The 21,500-nt window shown below is 36.7% G+C and overlaps 4 protein-coding genes and 1 pseudogene across 4 annotated transcripts; 2 read left to right on the forward strand and 3 right to left on the reverse strand.

Moving 5' to 3' along the window:
• Positions 1-1,027: 1,027 nt before the first annotated feature.
• LOC133871692 (lysine histidine transporter-like 8) lies at positions 1,028-6,742 on the reverse strand (annotated as a pseudogene).
• A 1,089-nt stretch (positions 6,743-7,831) lies between these two features.
• On the reverse strand, positions 7,832-8,233 carry LOC133871694 (auxin-responsive protein SAUR68-like). The gene has a single exon (XM_062309113.1). The coding sequence runs from the start codon at positions 8,231-8,233 to the stop codon at positions 7,832-7,834; it is 402 nt and encodes a 133-aa protein (XP_062165097.1).
• A 2,036-nt stretch (positions 8,234-10,269) lies between these two features.
• LOC133870225 (auxin-responsive protein SAUR66) lies at positions 10,270-10,950 on the forward strand. Its single transcript, XM_062307307.1, has one exon. The coding sequence runs from the start codon at positions 10,296-10,298 to the stop codon at positions 10,569-10,571; it is 276 nt and encodes a 91-aa protein (XP_062163291.1). The 5' UTR covers positions 10,270-10,295; the 3' UTR covers positions 10,572-10,950.
• A 220-nt stretch (positions 10,951-11,170) lies between these two features.
• Positions 11,171-14,088, reverse strand: LOC133870224 (probable CoA ligase CCL5). Its single transcript, XM_062307306.1, has 5 exons — positions 12,767-14,088; positions 12,073-12,218; positions 11,888-11,955; positions 11,578-11,680; positions 11,171-11,477 (listed from the first exon to the last, which is right to left on the reverse strand). Exons 1-5 carry the CDS (start codon positions 13,989-13,991, stop codon positions 11,364-11,366), a joined length of 1,656 nt encoding a protein of 551 aa, XP_062163290.1. The 5' UTR covers positions 13,992-14,088; the 3' UTR covers positions 11,171-11,363.
• Positions 14,089-15,527: 1,439 nt separating this feature from the next.
• LOC133870226 (NADH dehydrogenase [ubiquinone] 1 beta subcomplex subunit 2) lies at positions 15,528-20,336 on the forward strand. The gene is made up of 4 exons (XM_062307308.1): positions 15,528-15,709; positions 16,450-16,495; positions 16,598-16,672; positions 20,067-20,336. The coding sequence occupies exons 1-3, from the start codon at positions 15,606-15,608 to the stop codon at positions 16,670-16,672; spliced, it is 225 nt and encodes a 74-aa protein (XP_062163292.1). The 5' UTR covers positions 15,528-15,605; the 3' UTR covers positions 20,067-20,336.
• The last annotated feature ends 1,164 nt before the right edge of the window (positions 20,337-21,500 follow it).

Consider the following 21,500-nt stretch of genomic DNA (forward strand, 5'->3'; position numbering starts at 1 on the left):
TAAGATCGATCGCTTTCCATGAAGATGCGGTTTAATTTCTTTCGTATATATATTTTGGTAGTGGCGTACGGGAGGAGGACCCATTTGTTTGCCGAACAGTGCCATTCGTGAAAGCTGCTTTAGAGCTTTGTTTTTCTTTTATCTCCCTTGGCAATGCCTTATTTCCCTCTCTTTTCCAAACTGTCGTTTTCTTGTCTCTTTTAGGGCATTCACATTGGGCCTTTATGCAAATTTGGATAAAAAACCACCCACGTTCGATTAGCTATTTTAACAAAAAAAAAAAAAAAAATTAATATGCTAACTGCTATTACACTCACCAAATTAAACCAAACGAAGAAATCAAGAAAACATTTTAAAAAAATAAATTTATCATTGTCTTTCCTTTCAATTTTTGTTTCTTTTTGTTGCTTTGTTCTCGATCTTCTCCATCCCTTTCTTTCTCTTCTTTGAAGACCGGTAAGAAAAGATAAATTTTAAAAAATATGATTGTTAGAGGAAGAATAAAAAATTAATAAACATTGAAAAAAGAATATTTAAATTGAATAGTAAAAGTGAAAAGCTAATTTTTTTTTGTTAAAATAGAGAGAAACTTTGCTAAGCTGGATGCAAATGCTCTTAGTGAGATAATTGTAAAGAGATCAAATATATTGATTAATTAGTTTCAGTGCTTCACAAACGAAGAATAAAGTTTTCCTTGAAACTAGCTTGGTTTGAGGAAATTCTCCAAACTCGATCCATTAAACTTACATGTGATCTTACAGCGTGTGATTCTCACATATATTTTTAAAAAATCATATGAGAATGACATGTTTTATTAAAAATGTATGTGAGAATCATATGCTCTAAGAACACATGTCAGTTTAATAAATCGAGTTGAAATAAATTCTTTGAATCCCATTTAGAGAAAAATTTTGTTTACAAACAAATGCTAACATATATATATATATATATGAAAATAAAAAAATAAAAAAGAAAAAAAGAAAAAGAAGAAGCAGATGTCCATAATTACAACCAAAAAAGATACAGGCTAATCATTTCCATCCAATTGTTTGAACAAGTGAGGCTTGAAAAGGCTAACTTCAACGCCGGTGTCGTTCACGACATACATCCCGGCCGGCGGAGATCAGAGCGCACCACGCTAAGAATCATGCCCTGCCAGATCAAGTCCTAGTACTCCCAGTTTAGCCACCACATTATGCTATATTTCCTGGGCTTCTTAATCTTCAACCACATAAAACTCGGATAGGCAAAAGTGACCGGAACTGCAATCCCTCCGATCAAGCCAGCTAGGCTAATCCCGTTCTTGAGTATACTCAAGAACAAGATTGTCTTATCCTCACCCTTTTCTTGCTTTTCCTCGATTTTCCTTCAACCAGCTGACACTTTTGGCTCTATCCTTCTTCATCCACCATGTTTTTGGGTTATTAAGGTTTGAAGTTTTGAATCATTTTTTAGGTTTTAGATCTACTCACTTCCATCCTCTTTCTCAAGACATGCTCCTCAGCAATGGGTTCGCCGGAGTTTCTGGAGTCCGCTGGTAATCTTCCTCATCTCCTCCGTCTCCTAGAAGATGGCCCATGCTTCCCACGCACCAACAAGCTCATGGACTCAACCGGTGCGTGGAGCCTTAGACAGCACCCTCCTCCACTTTCCGCACCAACTCCCGGTGGTTCCGAATGATTCTGCCACTTCCTAGTGTTGAGAGGCCTTCCCTGAGCGGCGCATGGTTCTCATGCACGTATAGGGATGGCTCTCACCCCGCCAGCTCCGCCAGATTTGTTGCTATTGTTTTTGTATTTGTTTGTTTCTTTTATTGGGCTTATTTGTTGTACCCTCTCCCCCTATTTATCCTTGTTTTAGTGTTTGAATCCTTGTGACTCAATACACTTGTGAAATCACCTTCAATGGTGACTCCGATTTTGTGACATCTGTGCCTTGAGCCAAATGGCTCACATCTTCGATAGCATTGCCTCCGCATACTTTCGTTCATAGTTTATATTTTGAGTTGATCAAGCCCTACTGTATTTGTACTTTTTATTTTTTGTTATAATCGTTTTTGTTGTATCTAAAAAAAATTAAATAAATAAATAAAAGAACGGGATTGTCACTGCCACAAAAAAAAAAAAAAGCATCCATATCCAAACAAGGTTAGAAACAGTGACCTCAGCCACCATGGAGATGGTTTCTTTTTCCTTTTGGTGTATTTGGACTCCACGTCATCAAACATGGGCGTGCCATAGATTTACAATGAGCTCATAGCATTAATTATTATTATTATTTTATTAAATACAAGGTGTCATGTTAATATAAAAAAAACTCTAAAATAAACTTAACATTTCTCGGTACGAAAATAAAATGAGTAGTGTCTCGCCTGTGGCCCCATGGTACTGACAAATTGCTGTTAGCATCCCACCATACGTTTGGCTGGTATCCGACAAAAAAACCAAAAACAAAATGATTTTCTTTGTGAAAATAAAACATATTTAGTTTTGCATAAAATGATAATTAATTAGCATATTTGTTCAAATTCGGTCGAAAGAAATTCATCAAATCTATGTGATTTTCATGTTCAAATGTTGCTATTATATATGCAACATTTGACGTTTGTTGGTATGCAAACATTAACTGAAACTGTTGTATAATTGCAACCGTTCTGTTTGCTCGACTTAATTCTTATCTTCATAAATAATTTTAAATTCATTTGGGACACATGTCAATATATAAATTGAATGGAAGAAAATTCGTCCAACTCAATTTGATTAAAATTTTTATCCTTTCTCTTTTGGATTATATTTTGAAGTGATGTTATTAATTAATTACCTTGTGTCCATAAGCCCAGTGTCCTCCAATTGCAAGGGGAAACAGGCACATTGGGATGATAGTGTATGCAACTTGCACCCCTCTCCACATTGGCAAGTGGGATCGATGGATAAGAACATCTCATGTTATGCTCAATCTTTTCCAACTTGATATTGTTTTTTTTACCTTTGTCGTACAAAATCATTTTGTATTTTTTAAGATAAGGTTAAAAACTTTTGCAATGTTCTTTAAATTTATATTGGCCATGATCAATGATTTGTTGTTTTGTTAAAGAGATCTATTCTATACATAATAGCACTTAAAAAAGAAAAAAATTAAGAAAAAAGTTTTAACAACTGATCATTTCAATTATATATTATCCTAAAAAATTATATTTTCATTAGTCAACCATTAATGGTCTTAAAGCTTTTAAAAAAAAAAAAAAAAAAAAATTGTAAAAACAAGGTCCATTGGATCTACTTGATTTTTGGATTGGATAGACAATTAATCATGGTTGGAATTTCCTATAATTGAAGTATGTTTGAATTGTCGTGTAATTCGTGTAGGACACAAAAAATAAGGATGCGGGGCTCATGTGCCGCACCCCAGACTGCCCAAGGAGGAGCTCACCTGTCCAGAATGGGTGAACCACACATGCAACCCTCTTTGTGGGCTCCCCCAATTTCAGACACTCCAATTATAAAGGATCTTAATTTGAACGCATGCGCATACTCTTTACAATTTTTTTAATAGGTAATAGCTACCTTTATTGGCATTTAAAATATAAATTTCTTTGCATAATGTCTTAGAATATTCTGAAGTATATAATATTGCACCCGAATTCCAATTATTGGGGTTTAGAGTAACTAGTATTAAATGTTTAACATACTAATTTTGAACCCTTTTTTTTTTTTTTATGGACATAAAATTTGACATTTATTCAACCCAATAGGGAAATAACCTAGAGAGAATCTCTAAGAACAATCAAGAGACTAAATCTCTATAGAACAAGAGCAATTTGCTTTAGAATAACAATGTCACGAATACCTTTAAGAATTTTTTCAATCCAAACTTTATCCATAATTTGTTTTATCGCTGCCTTAACCGTAACGCTATGAGCTGCTGAATTTGCCACTCTTTGAATATCCTAATTTGCCAACTTTGCCGAGTAGAAAGATCGACTTGTATATCGGCCGCTAATTTTGAATTTAATACCGTCTTTATTTCCCTCTTATCCCGTCCTATCCAAAGGCTAAGATCGAGAATCTGCAAGAAGATTTCAGATAATTTCTTTGTTTTGGGTCGTATATATCCTAACGAATGTCTTTTTGTACCCGATAGGAAAATTGACCCATTAATGGATAAAGCCCAGAAAGCCTTAATTACAATGTTTATCCTGGTGATCACAATTAAGTGGGCAAGGTTGAGAGGCTGAGCCGCTTAAATGTCCTTCATTTTTGATTTCAAGAACCAGGCCTTCAACTAGACTATCATCTAATATGTGAACATTATAAATTACACAAAAAGAAGTTTAAAATAATAATAATCAGCATCCTTGCCGCCAAACATGTAATTTAAAGTCATGATAAAATTCAGTCCGGTGCATGAATTAAGTATTACAATTTTTCCTATAATCTTTTATAAATTTTCGTAATAATATATCTACATTTTATGAAAATATTAAATAAACGTCACATAACGTACAGTAACAGTTTATATTTTAGAATTTGGCTTCCGTGGACTGCTGATAGAGTATACAAAGGACTTGTAGTATAAGCGGTAAGTAACACTTGTAATAACCCGGGAATAGGATCTTCTCAATTTCAAATTAAATAGAGAGAATCCGAAGATAATTTTGCCTTTTGTTTTGTAATTAACGGATCTGTTTCCTTAAAAGAATGGGTGACAAGGGAGCCTACTCTATGTCAATATTTATTATCACTCAAAAGCATACAAAAATACCTGAAATTCTTTTTATTTTTATTTTTATGAATAAGTGAGTACTTTCATTCCAAACAACTGCAAAATTATACAATCAAAGGTCTAACAAGACCATCAAACCAACAAGGCCCAAACTAGAACTCTGAAACAAATTAACAAGGGCACAAACAACAAACATAAAGGGAAACATTCAAACCAGGACAGAACTAGTTATGTTCTACATTTGGCAAAGAGTTGCAATTTCTTTAGACTTGATAAACCTGCCTTTCCTTGAAATTAGAGAACGGATCTCTCACAAAATCCCTCTAAGAATCTGCTCCTCCGTTTTTGGCAGACCTTGAAATCTAAGCCCATTCCTTCCTTGCCAAAGATGGTACACAACAAAGCTTAAGATTAACCTACACAAAACAGCCAGTAAATTTTTTGTTCTCCACTTGCTGTAGGCTTCCTCCAACACACCTTGCATTTCAAGCTTAGGATTGAGCTTAAAGCATAAGAGCATACAAGCTTTCCAGATGCGGGAACTAAAGCTGCACTGGAAAAAGAGGTGGTCACGGCTCTATATACAATTTCTACAAAACAAACACTAAGAATCACCTTGAAAACCCCACCTCTATTAAGCACAGCCAGCCATAAGATGAACGCTTGTTTAGGGATAGCTTAAGGGAACCAAACAATAGGCCACCACTTAACTTCTTGCTTTCTCTCTCATAAAATCCTAGGTATTTGAACTAACAAAGACACCCTTTCGGTATATAGTCCACACAGGCTTATTCACATTCCTAAGGTGGACTTCTGGGAGCCTGCTTTGATTTCTCTGTCGACTATCACATTATGCGAAGTAATTCTATATATACATTAAGTGTTCATCAAGTATTTATCAGAATATTAAAAGTATATATATATATATATATATATATATATATATATCCATCAAAAAATGAGATGACATTTAAAATCACCATTGGACATGTGATGAGTAATTCTAGGAGTACATAAAGAGTCCATCAAGTGTCCATAAAAGAATGATGTGGCTTTTAAAATCATCATTTAATCAATCACACGCCTAATGGTGATTTTAAAAGCCGCCTCATTTTTTGATGGACACTTAATGTACTCTTAGAATTACTTACATGTGATTGATCAAATGATGATTTTGATCAAATAGTAATTTTAAAAACCACATCATTTTTTGAAGGACACTTAATGCACTATTAGAATTATTCCATTATGTGGCCTTATAAGTAAGCGCGACACAACTTCCAAAGATGTGTTTTGAATTCATATATTAAATTATTCAAGAAAATACCATTTTATTTCAGTTTATATATATTAATCGCCATGTCTTGATTAATTTTCTTGCCCTACACCTCGGATATGATTTGCCAAAAGACCTTTACTTTGGCACGTACTAATACTGCTTTGATTTCTCTGTCGACTATCACCCTTTCTCCAACTCCACGAGCAGTTCTGGGGGAGACTTGTATGTCAGAAGCTCTGCCATTTTTGCAAGTAAGCTCTAACCCATATGAAACCAGACCTAGCAAAAAGATTCCATATATGTCTAAGCATGGAAGATTTGTTCCAAATATCAAGGCATTTTAAGCCCAAACCACCTTCTTTCTTAGGGAAGCAAAAATACTTGAATTTCAAGCGTAAGGTTATGGCCTCTGAAAGCAAAAGCTATGATACTAAGGGAGCGCATTTAGAAATCTGAAAATCATAGCCATATTATCGTTCTCAATCTTTGATTATTGGGTCATAATTAAGAAACACGATCAATTAAGCCTTCCCTTCTTAAAGGACACTAGCCACATGATTGTACAGTACTATACCCTATGGTCATACGTGGCTGCACCGGTGAGAGAGACCCTAGCTATGGAGTTCGATCAAGTTAGGGAGCTAAGACAGATCGAAGTAGCGCAGCAGATGTAAACACCAGATACCATTCCAAAGTTGTTAGTGGTTTTTCGTTGCAGCCGTGGGCAAAGATCTTTCCCATTTTGTCTCCTGTAGAGGAAGACATTTTGGTTTGTTAATACATACATACATACATACATACATTGGATAGTCTGGTGTGAATGGTTATCTCTTACTGCCTGGACAGTTTGGTTTGAGGAGTTATCTCTCACGACCAGTTCAAATAAATTTTTCTAAAATATTTGGCTACCCTTGTCGATCTTAGATTTAGTATGTTCTTTAACTATTTTTGTACATGGGTTAACGGAATATGAAAGTCATAGATAGTACTTTATCATAAGAATTTGTTTGTATCTATGATTTTGTAACCTCATAGCATGTGGCTATGATTTTGCAGAACTTTATGTTTTGTGACGTAAGAACTTTATGCTCGTAATCTTTGATGAATGAAATACTCATATATTTCGTTAAAAAAAAGAAAAAAGAAAAAATGATAAGCTGATAGGAAAAACTAAATTTAATCATTTAATAAATACTTTAACACTCCCCATCAAGTGTAAGCTCAAAATCCCTTCTAATATGTGAGGTCCGTGAAATATTTAATTGAAATAGGAGGAAAATGAATAAGACATAGTTCAAACTCATGACTCATGCTCTGATGTCATGTTAAATTACCACTTATCCTAAAAATTTAAATTGATAAAAATAGTTAAATTTAGTCATTTAATCAATAGTACTTTAACCATTAATAGTTGTGATAAGAAGGATTAATTGGTGGATATATCTTAATTAAGTCTAAAATTAAAAGTTTTAGGTTTTAAAGCTAAATAATATTATAATACACTACAGATCGAGATTTTTCAAGGCAGTGTGGTATGCTTAGACAAGTCCATAAACTAATCGAGAAATACTAAAAATTATATTTTATTTCCCTTTATTGATGTGGATATTGTCAAATATATAATTATTAGATCTATCCTTGTTAAGAAAAATAAATATATAAAAATCATGGGCCGACAAGTTGTGGTCTAACGAAGTTCACAATGAATGTTGCAACAAAAATTACAAGATCTTTATTGAATTAATCATGGCTGCATTAACAGGGTGATGAAAAAAGAAAATGTAATCTTCAATGTTAACGTAATTTTAATGACTGTTTTGATCATAGGAGCTACATGTATGCATGCATCAGAAGCCATGGATGATGGATGGATATTTGACGACAACTTAACCCTTCAGAGACTGCTGCACAAGAGGGTAGCGACATTGCCATGATCATGTCGAGCTCTGAGACACAGCTGGTTCGGACCACTGAGATAACGTAGTCCATGAAAGCTGCGTCGCACGGCAAAGTGATTGGCCCATCCCTCGGTAGCCCAAACTCCTCCTCAGACATTCTGAATAGCTCTTTAAAGATTTTGCTGCCCAAACAAGCCAAGGGCACCACAAACCGCTTCTTATCGGCGGTATATACCACAAAGTGACCCTTATGAGTTTGCCTATAGCTCTGTTTTGGCAGTGGGATGGCTCTCCTCCGATCAATGCCGGCCATTTTCTTCCACTTCCTTACCATGGCGATGAGTTTTCTCAAGCTGATCATATTGATGAGGAAACATGCATGCAGCGGCTACAAACAACGACGTCGTAGGACTAGCAAGCTAGGTATATGGTTACTGGAGAGGTTGTGGTATGATCAGTAGAATGCCCTGCAGGGAACTTATATATATATGAACCGAACTTCACGTTTCAGCCAAAACCATGTGCTGATTGGAACACATGGTTTTGGATGTGGGATCGATTGTTCTGGATTTAATGCTCCCAGTAGTTGTACGTGGTGGGGGCCAAGTGATCACATACATTAGATTTTGCCATTTTGGAGGTTCAACTCATTAATAAAATAAAATTTCAAAGTATTTTTTAAGATTTTAGGGAATTTTTTAAAAATTTGGATGCATGGGCAGTAAGGCCATGAGTACGTGGTTCCGCCCTGACCACAAAGAGTTCTGGTGGAAATTAACTGCAAGGCCAACACCAAACATGGAGCTAGCTCAACTATATATATGGCTGCATGTACGTGTAATTGAGGCACATTTGGTAGACAAATAGTGACCAATCCTAGAGGGAAAAGAATTTTACCAAATCTTCCAAATTAATTTACAATAAGCTAATTGCATGTTTAGTTTAGCGGTTTTGAGACGTGCGGTTTTATTTGAAAATAACAATTTAAAATGTAATTAATAAAAAAAACAATTTTTAAAATCACTGTTAACTGTTTGGTAAAAAATGTATATTAAAAGACTTATTTCTGTCAATTTTAAAAAACACATTTAAAGTTTAACCTTTAAAATCGTATATTTTTTAAAAAATGCATTAAGAATTTTTTTTATTTTAATATTTTTAAACCGTATTTTTTTTTTTATAAATAAACTTTCAAATGGGACATTTTTCTAAAAAGAAAATAAAATAAAAAGCGCCGCTATAGCAATTTTTCACCTTTTTTTTTTTTTTTTTTTTTTTTTTTTTTTTAATTTCGATTATTTCCCTAAAAGTATAGAAATTAAACTTGGAATGCCTATCCAAACTCGACCGCAGCAAATACGATTGAAAAGGCCAAGTGTACAAGAGCCAAGCGGCAATTCCGCAATTGTCAGTACTTTTTGCACTGGGGGGGTGGGTGGTGATGAACCACAGTTCTTGCAGAGCCTACCAGAGATTGATAACTTGGCCCACTAAACACCAATCATTATTCTAGCTATGATATATCAGGTGGCTGCCAGCAGTTTGCATACAAAACCGACAAACCGCTTTAGAGGTAACGACCTACAAAAAAGCATTAGTGCACATGTGTTACTATTCTTTTAAAAAAGAAGTCAAATTTGCATATGAAATCGATGGAAACGCACTAAATTGGTGAGTATCCGAACCGGATAGAATCTAAATACGAAATCGATAAACTGCTTTAGAGGTAACGATTTAGGAAAGGCATTAAAACATCTGTGTTATTACTAAAAGATTAGGTAATGACCTAGAAAAAGCACTAAACATCTGTATTATTATTCTAAAAGATTAGTAAAGTTTACATCTAGAGTTCTTGTAGAATCTACCGGAGATTGATAGGAGCCTGACAGAGTGATGTCTCAGAACCAAGAATACCCTCGGCGGCTATGACCCTAGAGATCCTCATGTTTCATCACAAATTATGCATAAATTTCAAAATTTGAAAAAGATTGCTGTTTTTGCTCAGATCCCACTTTGATAGCCTAATTAAGCAAAAACAGCACCAAACAGAAAAGATAAAAACTAGATAATTCATCGAAGTCTATCTATCATCCTTCAATGGCCTCATTCTTGCCCAAGTTCTACAAGCCTCCGGCCACAAGTAAGTTGGAGATAAAACTAGAGCATTGGCTCACGCATTTAAAGCACATGTTGCTTTTTCTTGCGTGATTTTTAGCAAAAGGTCCCCCCAACAACACAATGTCACAAGGCACCACATTGCCTCCACACATAATCAATCTTTAGTCTTATCATTTCAACCATCTACTTCCGCCCAACTGCCTATAAATTAGAATCTTAACCATCTAGTTCAACTTACCCATCAAAGCTTCAAAATCTTCAGAAAGATCAATGGCTTCATGAGCATGAAGAGAAGTTCTAAGAAGTTAAGTGAGATTATAGAGAAATGGAGGAAGAGGAAGAAGGGTTACTTTGCCGTGTATACAAAGGAAGGCAGAAGATTTGTTGTGCCTCTCTACTACTTGAACCATCCTATTTTTCGGGTGCTGTTGGAGATGGCCGAGGAGGAGTTTGGGTCAACCATTCTTGGGCCACTACAAATTCCTTGTGAGGAAGGATTGATGGACTTCATTCTCTCTTTATTGAGGAAGAATCCTCCTGGCAACTCTCCATGAACACTTGTAGGGGACCTTCAACATCCTCGATTTTGATTTTGTTGACATTTCCGAGGATAAACTCTTGTACATTGAAAAGAATGTAAGACTAATTTCTCACGAGTAAGGCTTGCTTTTGTGTTTTGTACACACAAGACGCATGTTAAGAGTGACACATTTGTAATTAAGGGCTCTCTTTAACTTGTGTCCTATGTGTTGTATTTATTTCTTTTTGTGTGGATTGGCATAGTCATTTATTTATTTTGGGCATATAACGAGTTGTGCAAATTTTTTGTGAACACTTGAAAAAGTACTTTCACCCTTTATATAAGAAGAGTTGGTCCATTAGACTTCATTATGTCAATAAGTGAAAATATGGTTTAGATACTAGTCTCCTCTATCATGCACTTGGGGGATATCAGACAGACAATGGAAAGTTCGTCCTCTAACAATGGAAGTATGTCGTTCACATACTTGGTCTACACATGCTACGAAGGAAGAACATAACTATTTTTTGTGTTATTCTAACACCGTGCACAGTAACAGGACTCGAATTTCTAGCTATTATTATTGTTGTTGCCATTCATTCATTTCCTCCTGTGTGGAGGAAAAACACAGCAGAACAAAAATTTGTCTGATCATCAAGTAGATATATATGGCTTTTCTGTTCAACCAAGTTAACTTCTCACAGAAAACAGAGAGCATAAACCACAATGTCAAACCAAAATAACAAGCACATATGATACATGACAGCATAAAATGCCTGCAAACATGGGGTTTAATAATCTAAATAAGCAACGAAATGCAAACAGTTCAAAGCTTGGAGGTTGCAAGTTGTATTAGATCCTTCCTAAGAATCTTGCCGGAGGGATTCTTGGGTACAGTAGCTATAAATGCAACTCTCCTGATTCTCTTGTATGGAGCCACCTGCGAAGATGACAGCGGATCAATACAGTGATAACAAAGAATTTGTGCCTAGAGATTCAACAACACAACTCATATAAAACTACTTCAGGCTTCAGCTCACCTGTCCCGCTATGAAATCCATGACTGCACCCTCAGATAAATTACTTCCAGCTTTTCTTACCACATATGCCATGGGACACTGTCCAGCCTCCTTATCAGGAATCCTAAAACAAAAGAACTTAGACTGAGGCTCTGTTTTTCAACCTTTTTTTAAAAGGAGCAGGTAAATTACATATTAATCTCTAGCAAAGCCATCTATAAGATTCACAAGGACGCGTAAATTACAATGAAAAAAGAAGTTTATCCATATACTGTATAGAAAAAGCTAGAGTTTTCAAGTTCTTTTCTTGTCAATGGAGAAGAAGACTTACGGTATAACAGCAGCATCAGAGATTTCTGGATGAGTGAGCAACAAGGCCTCCAGCTCCGCTGGGGGAACCTGGTACATTAAAATACAAATCAGCATATTTTTCAAGATACAATTTTTCAGAACTAAAGCAGAGGAATGCTGGAAAGAAAGGCCAAATTAAAAGAAAATTATTGACCCATGTCTCACCTGATATCCCTTGTATTTAATCAGCTCCTTCAACCTATCAACCACAAAAATGAAGCCATCATCATCAATGTAGCATAGATCTCCAGTTTTCAACCATCCCTCTGAATCAAGAGTTAATGCTGTCGCCTCGGCATTACAGAAATAACCTGCAACAACAACATTCCCGGTATTACTCAAGTAAATCTTCAAGACATGGCAAACACCTTTTGACATTTTACCATCAAGCAATCTGGAATAAACATTAGCAACAAGATGAAGGAACAAATCAGAAGAGATATGTGCTGCAGGCAAACGTCGGTCTAAATTTTTTGGTGGAAGGCCTAAAAGAGTATGACAGAAATGTTGCCAATAAATACTACATAACATGCCCAACCATCAGTTGCCGAAGGAGGCATGCAGGATGCAGCCACCATGCACTCACCACTTAACCAAGGCAAAGGGGCGCCTCTTAAAAATGCACGATTTTAATCCTTAATTACATTTTTAAAAATTACGTTTTTAAATCGCTTAATCCTTAATCCAGATGTGTCAAATTGAGTACCCCATCATAGCTCAGTTTTCATGTACACAAATTCTTATCTAATTCTTTTTTTTTTTTAAAAAAAAGTCTAATAAACTTACTACACCCCCCCTCTACTGTTACAAATTAATAATATAAGATTGGATAAAGAAGAAAATTATATTTCCACTGTACCTTTCATGATGGAGGGACCTCTAAGCCAAAGCTCACCGGTTCGGTTCACCGGCAGAGCCTTACCGGTCTCCGGATCCACAATCTTCGCATTCATGCCCGGCGACAACAACCCTGCCGTACCGTACCTTCTACTCTCCTCCAGCGAGTCCGTGGACGCCCCGACCCCCGTCGATTCCGTCAACCCGTACCCCTGAAGAATCGTCACCGTCGGATACCTCTCCACGAAGCCTTCGATCACCTCCTTCCCCAGTGGAGCCCCACCCGACAAAACCGACTGCAGCGAGCTCAGGTCGTACTTGGCCCGTATCCGATCCACGCCGTTCACGAGCGCCACCAGTATCGGCGGCACGAGCGGGAGGTACGTGACCCGGTACTTCTCGATCGATGAGAGCATATCGTGCAGCTCGTACTTGGAGAGGATCACCACCGTCGTTCCCGAAGCTAGCAGGGCTAGCGCGAACACGGCTAGGCCGTAGATGTGGAACATAGGGACGGTGCAGATGAACCTGTGGTCTCCATCGTCCAAATTGAACCGACTCAGCACGATCTGAACCATCGCTATGAGGCTCCTGTGCGAACCCACCACGCCTTTGCTCGCGCCGGTGGTGCCTGACGAGTAGAGCAGAGTCGCCGTGTCGTCCTGGTCGACACGGTCCCTGACTCGGGGCCCACTCGGCTGCTGCTTCAGCATTTCCTCCAACGTGGCCACGATTCTCGCGTTTTGAACGGCTGGGATTGACTGCTCGTCGAGGAGGACGATCCGGAGGTTCGACCCGGCAAGTTTGGGGACGAGTTGGCGAGTCGTGAAAGCGAGGACCGGTTTCGAATCGGCGATTTGCTTGGCGATTTCTCGGGGGGTATTGAGGGGATTCGTGGTAGTTATTACGGCGCCGAGGGACATGACGGCGAGGCACACCACTGGGAAGAAGATGGAGTTGGGGGAGAGTAGGAGGATGACCTGGCCTTTCCTGACGCCCATGTTGGAGAGACACGTGGCGACGGAATCGACGGCTCTCCAGAGTTCGGCAAAGGTGAGCTGGCTGCCGGTGGAGGCGTCGACGAAGGCGATCTTGCCATGGTGGGCCCGGGACGAGATGAACGTGGTCACGTCCAGTGAATGGTTCGGTGGGTGCACGGTGGGCTTGCGCTTGCTGTAGAAGATGGAGTTGGAATTGCAGAAACCGCTCCTTTGATCGATCACCAGGTTGCTGCTACTCTGCGCCATTACGATACGACGCCGCTTTCTTCTCTGATCTGCTGCCTCTTACACTCTGATTTTTCAGCTCGAGTATTAATAATTTAATATTGGTTGAATAGCTGACCCTTTTGACTACGTGCGCCGACTAGTGTTAAGAACATGGTCGGAGGCGTTTTCTTGGGGCTACTGTGGCCGTTGGATTTGCTTACGTGGTGTGTTGTACGTACGATCTCGGCTGAGAGGTCCTTTTCCGGGGATTGGGGATTTAGCCACGTTTAGTTGTGGTGATTGGTGGCCGGTGAAATGAGTTGCGAACCTTTTTTCCTCAAAAATTTCACGTGTTAATCGCAGGCGTATTTCCCTTATCTTATTGTCTCAATGTCTTTTATCTGATACCGTACCTGGTGGCCGTTTAGACGTCGTCAGGAAAATGATAACGTTGAACATGCTGTCGTTGAGGAAAATATTATTATTATTAATTTTTTTTTTTTAAAGGAAACATGGGTAGAGGGGGTCAATCAGAAGTTCAGAACCAACAGAGAGGGGCTTAGATGGCCTTAATATAGAAAACGAAATAATACTTGTTTTTTAAATGATTACTCTCTAACGTGAGATTGAAAAATATTATTAATATAAAATTCATAAATTAATTTGTCTAAAATTTACTAGTAATTTTTATCGTTATATTAAGAAATAAGCACTTTAAAACATATATAATATTTAAAAATTTGCAGGTATTTACCTAAGACGAATCAAACTTTAAAATGATCCAATCTCACCTTGTACATAAAAGAAGAAAGCCGACGAGTAGGGATTAATGAACATAAATCTCATCCTCTTAGCATACAAAGTATAACATACGAAATATGATATGTTGTCACCTCATGATACAATTATTAATTTCTTTTTATAAAACAAAAAAATCACAAAATTATATAAATGGATTGAAGTCTAGTTTTGTGTTTCTTATTTTTTTTTTTTTAAAAAAAAAAAAAATCAATATTTATACCAATAACTATGTCTTTAAGTGAACAGAATATCATTCCTCATAACATTATCTTGAAAATTCCTAATAAGGAATGTGCATCTCAGATAGGCCTATCTTACGCTTTTTGCCCAATAAAGAACCCAAGCAACAGGGCAATGCTGAAAGAGTCAACTGAATCTACCTCTATAAGTTCTCTTTTTCACTCTTTTTTAAAAAAAAAAAAAAATTATATTTTTAATTTAGCGTTGCTCCATATAAAGAGGACGGTCGTGACTCCTGAGAGTCAGAGAAATAATGGTTTGGGAGGCATTTTTTATTTTTGGTTTGAAAAAAATATTTTTAGGTAACATAAAGAATAAAATAATTCTTATATTTTTAGGTGTATTTTATGTTTTGAAATGTTCCTCAATATTTTTATTTTGAGAAAAAAAAAAAAAAAAAGAAGAGAAAATCAAACAAAGACATTATTGTCTGGCCCATACATTCAATGGACCACAATCAGATAAATATAATTGGGCCTCAATTGGGCTCAGTACAACGAGATGTTTTCTCTTTTTCTGTTAATCTTTCCGTTTTTTGGTGCTAAGCTTCCACGGATCAGTCTTCGCATCCCGACCATTTCCGAGTAAAGGTTTGCGCAGAGAGAGAGAGAGATGGGAGGAGGCCATGGAGAGGGCACAACGTACAAGGGCTTCACGGTGCACCACCCAAAGCGCTGGCACGCGCTCACCGGGAAGGGCATGTGCGCTATCATGTGGTCAGTGTTAGCCCACTTTCTTTCCTCTTCTTCTTTATTTCAATCTATTTTCTATTAACAAAACCCTAATTTCGTTTTCACAATCAATCACTTGGTTGTATACCAATTTGGTACCCCAGATCTGCATGCTTAATATTATTTATTGTAATCTGAAATTTCATTTTAGGGTCGGAAGTCGGAAAGGAGAAAATGCTATGTAGACTGTGTGAGTGTAACATTGATTAACGCGTATAAAACGAGTAATTTTGTGGACATCTGCGTTGTAAGTGGGTTATTTAGCTGTTGAAACCTGGGTTCAAGCTTAAACATAAAACTTTTGATTTGGAGGCATGCCTTGTAACAATGAAAGTTCATTTTTTTTTTTTAGTTCTTTTTCTTTTCTTTTGCATAATTATGGGTTTCTGGATTCAATAAAATGGTTTTCCTTGCTCCATTTTAGTTATGGGAGTATAAAGTTCTGCAAAAAAAAAAAAAAAACTTTATTTACTTATCAAAAAAATAAAGTTCTGCAAAACATTCAAATTATACAACAAGTATATAAACTTCTCCAAATAAAAGGGGCAAAGGCTATATTTGAAGACAAAATTAGCTGATTAGCGTGTGTATGAAAATGACAGTAATGGTATCCGTCGATGGGTCTTTCAAAATTTGATGATGAAGGGATTTAATTTTTTATTTAATTTTAATTGTTCCTTTCATTTGCTGGTGAGTTTATGAATTTTTTGAAATTTATATGTCAGGTTTTGGGTGCTGTACAGGGCCAAGCAAGATGGTCCTGTAGTACTGGTAAGATTGAATTTGGCTCCAGCTTTCAATGTATTTTTTTGAGCCCTTTTTCGTTATTGTCTGCTTTTCCAACTTGTTTTCTCTTTTGTGTTGTGCCTTTAGGGTTGGCGACATCCTTGGGAGGGCCATGGGCATGACGATCATTCCCATGGCCAAGGCCATGGCCATGAACATTAGGTACCTTTTATCTTTCTTTGCTTGTTTAAGGTTCAATCAAATGAGTTGATTGGATTTTTGCTTCTTGTTTAGAAAATAGTAGAGGAACTCTTATTGCTTTCATTTGGTTCTTTATGGATGAGTTTTTTTCATAGGCAATACTCATTGAATGTCGAACCTTTTTGTTTTAAATGGGTCATGCATAGTGGCATATACTCCATGGATACATGTGCATATTCTAAATCTTGCTTTATTTTGGACATGGCTCTAATATGTTGAAAAGAATCTGCCATCCAGCCAAACTAATTACAATTTAGTTTTTAAACCAAGATCCTTGGAGGAATTGTTGTATGTTCTGCTGTGTTTAGTGTGTTGATAATTTTGGTGAAGGTTGAATTATTGGATGGTCAATTTTTATGTCTTAAGATGCGACTGTCAGGACACAAAAGGCTTTACTTTTTTAAAAGAGAAGAGGGGAGGGGGGGAGGGGGGGGCATTGAATGAATGAAATTTATTGAACAAGTATTTTTAATTTATTAGTATGCATCTTGTCATCTCTATCTATCCACTTCTTACCCTCTTATGGGTACTGATATCAGTACAGAAACTGGCAAATTAGTTAGTGAACGCATTGGTTTCTAGATACGCACGAACAATTTTACAAGAAAACCAGCAGAGAAATATTTAAGCCACAGGTTGGCCGTACACTTTACTCTCCATAGATTCAGCATAGTTTTATTAAGGATCGTCTCAGTATCCTGTGAGTTAGTGTCCACAATAGAGATCTTTGCCACTTATAACCCAAGCCTGACAGCCCGAAATTCATGATGGAACACTATAGCAGTTTTAGTTGCACTAGGTAGGGGTGTACAAGCGGTTATAACCGGCGGTTATTGGCTAAAACCGCTAACCGCCTAGCGGTTATTTTTTTTTACCAACCGCAACCGCTAACCGCCTAGGCGGAGGCGGTTATTTTTATAACCGCCGGTTAGCGGTTATAACCGGCGGTTTGAAACCGCTTTCAAATTCTGGTTTTGGGCCGGGTTTAGACCGGTTTTGGGCCGGGTTAAAATCAGTTTTGGGCTACTTTTTATACCAGTTTTGGGCCGGTTTTGGGCCATTTTTTGTACAGATTTTAATTTTTTCAAGAAAAAAATTTATTACTTTTTGGGCCTTTTGTCCTTTGTTACAAAATTAATAAATCTAAATACAAAATTACAAATCCAAAACACATAACCAAATTCAAATCTAATTTTTCAAATCCAAATAACCAAATTCAAAACCAAAAAATTACTAATCCAAACATATTCTAAATTCCAAAGGTAACTCCTTAAAAGTGATTAAAGCATTTCGTAATAAATATCACTCCCTAAATTGGAACATCCTCCCCATCATCATTGATATTAATTCGTTTTCTCATTTACAAAGCAAATATATAATCTGAGTAAAAAAAAAAACTTTAGAATCATAGAAGTAGTAGACTATCTTCATCATTGATTTCACCAGTAGCATTTCCATCCTCTCTTCTTCCGCTCTATCCTCCCATGCATTAAACTGGTTCTTTGATCTGAGCTTGATCGTTCATCTTCTTTTCTTCTTCATTTTTTTTTTTTTTTGAGAGAAAATCTTTTCTTCTCTTATTTGCCTATATATATATATATATATATATATATATATATATATATATATATATATATATAAAAGAAAAAAAAAAAAAAAAAAAAAAAAAAAAAAAAAAGCACAACAACACCACCCATATTTTTGAACGATCAGTGAAAAGGGAACGTGCACAAGTATGGGTCTCAAATTGGGATATGTATTATGTCAAACACGTGGATTTCACAATCAATAGACATATATATATATATATATACACGAGATCGGCAGAGATGAGAGGGCAGAGATGACTTACGGCTGAGATGAGATGGGCACTGGGCAGACGAGGGGGCGGCGACAAGGCGGCTGAGACGAGATCGGCAGAGATGAGAGGGCAGAGACGACTTACGGCTGAGACGAGATGGGCACTGGGCAGACGAGGGGGCGGCGACAAAAATGAAAATGGAATGGGGAGACCTAAACCTAAAACATCTGAGATGAGATTGTTTATATATATTATCAAAACGGCGTCGTTTTGGGCATTGCTGAATGCCCAAAACGACGCCCCTTTAGGCTCATGTCAGTTTTTTTTTTTTTTTTTTTTTTTTTTTTTTTTTTTTTTAAATATATATATATATAAAAGCGGTTAGCGGTTATTTATAACCGCTTTTAAAAGCGGTTAGCGGTTATAAGCGGTTAGCGGTTTTAAAGCGGTTATAACCGCTCCGTTTGAACACCCCTAGCACTAGGGTAAGTGCATAAAGCGTCTCTATTGTGGTTCCTTGAAACGCTTGATAACAACCTCTATGCTCAGATAAGGATCCATCTGAATTCAGGGACCAAAACTCCTTCAGGAGGAGGGACCCACCTACCAATCTGTTGCCTTTTGATTCCATACGCCACAACCACCATTACATTGAAGGAGCTTCTATTTTCAGCAGTATCAGTCACCTTCAGGGTACCAGAACATTTAAGTAGCAAAACCTCCATGATTTTCTTGACCAATCTCACATCTGGATTGCTAGTCTTCCCAAAAATGCTGTGGTGAAAAAGAATATCTGTTATTTCTACTTGTTTGGGGAGGTGGTTTCCTTTTCATTATTTTGATTTGTTTGTCATTATATCAGAACTTTTTATTCTTAGAAGAATGATGAAGAGTTAGTATCTACTGAAAAATATTTTGCTGCTCATGGAGATTGGGGGAGGTTCTTTTAAAAAGATGCCTACTTTGTTTATGATTTCTGATACTGAGTTTATGCATCTGGGCAAGAGTGCATGAGTAAAAAAGATGGAGTTTATCTATTTTTGCTTGTCTGGCTTTTTTACTCTATATGAAGGTTTAATAATATGGCATCTCATCATTTTTTCCATTTTTTGTTGTTTAGCTTTCTGAATTTTGGCATGGGATACGAAAGATTATGTGTGAATTATTGGTGAATGGGGTGTCATACGTGAGTTTTGAGAGGTGTGGCCATGGAGGTGAAATTTAGGCTCAAATTGTGTTTCTAACAAAATTGCGGAAATTGTCCTGTTTGGATGTGCATTTAAAAAAAATGGTGGTTTGAAAAACAAATGGCCCATCAAATCACATATATGAGAGTGCACGATTTTAAAGGTCGATATGAATTTTATCAAACACTTGACCAAATTTTTAAAAATCACATTTTCATTAATTGCATTTTAAAATCATTATTTAGAGAGTGCGTGTGTGCATAACTTTATTTGTAATATTATAAGATGCCAAAAAAAAAAAAAAAAAAAAAAAAAAAAAAAAGGCGAACTAAACATGATCATATACTGTTACTTAACTTATTTTCAGGTATCCCATTGAGGAGCTGAAAGAAGAGGACAGAGAGTTCTGTTGGTGGGTTCTTGGCACAAATGTCATGTGAACTTTGTCTATTTCTGTTTCAATAAAATGATTGTGAAAAAAAAATTGACTGTGGGCTTGATGTGATGATTTTCAAACTTCATTTCAACATGTTAGTCTGTAAGCATGAATACTATTTGCGGTTTTTACATGTTATTTACATTTCTGACCTTCAATCTTTATTATTTATTGAAACACCTAGCCAAGCTTCTTCTTCTTCTTCTTTTTAATTTTTTTTTTTTTAATTATCATAAAACACCATTTTGAAGGATGAGAAGCATATAAAAGACTTGCTCCATAGATTCAACGGCACAAGGTATTGAAACAAGCTGGCATACACATAAATAGCATACAATTACCATCTTAGGAGGCAACAAAATTGCTGATTGCCCATCCCTGTGTTATATTTTTTAATTTCTTTTTTGGATGAATAAGAAATTCGTTAAGCAAACAAAACTTCAAGATTACAGCGCCACAAGGGTCTCTAAAACAAGCAGCAAGGCAACAAAGAGCAACACATCAAAACCCTAAAACCAGACTAAAAAACAAAATAGGATCTTTACTATTCACGTTCCAAATTTTGTTTTAAAAAATTTAATGATATAAATGTTGTCTTTTTTATTTTTATAGATACATGAAAACAAAATTACAACAGGAAAGAAATTACACAAGGGCTGGACAACTCAAAATTAAAATTAAGAACGAGAGTATCTCAGTGCCAGAGTAACAGTCCAGTTGATCAGTGTGTTTGGCGTGCTCCTGAATTAAGCACTTGTTTTTTAATAATGTGCAGTGATAATGCAGTTGCTCACTGCAGTGATAATGTGCAGTGATAATGGAACCTGGTGGTGTGGAGGAATGAATGAAAAGGCCACCTGAAGTTAGTAGATCTGATTTGAAAAAAATTAGATCTAAAAACTTCAAGATATTTGGGGGGAACCATGGCTTAAAACAGGAGGAGGAAGGAGAGACCGATCCAAAGAGGGATAGGCCGTCACCGTTGATGTAGATGGCGGATAGTTGCTCCGATGCTAGCCGTAGAAAGTTGTGTGAAGAGATGGTTGAGGAAGTTCTGTGATGGGTTGTTGTATGGTGGGTGGGTGTATGGGGAGAGGATGATGGGAGGTGATGAAACGATGGGGAGGGAAAGCTTCCCTCCCATGGTTGGAAAACCAGCAGAAAGAGAGTCGGCGTGGAAAAATTCTAGAGAGAAGGGAGACCTTCTGTCTCTTCTCTGTCGTTTTTTACCTTATGATATAAATGTTGTCAGATGGTAAATATCTTGTCTTAAGATATAGGACAAGGAATTCAGCCTAATTCTGACATTAGCACCCCAAGGGTTGCTTCGAAAACTTTTTGCAATTATCTCCCCCACCAAATGGA

The sequence above is a fragment of the Alnus glutinosa genome, chromosome 6 (assembly GCF_958979055.1).
Source record: "Alnus glutinosa chromosome 6, dhAlnGlut1.1, whole genome shotgun sequence".
Classification (NCBI taxonomy): Eukaryota; Viridiplantae; Streptophyta; class Magnoliopsida; order Fagales; family Betulaceae; genus Alnus; species Alnus glutinosa.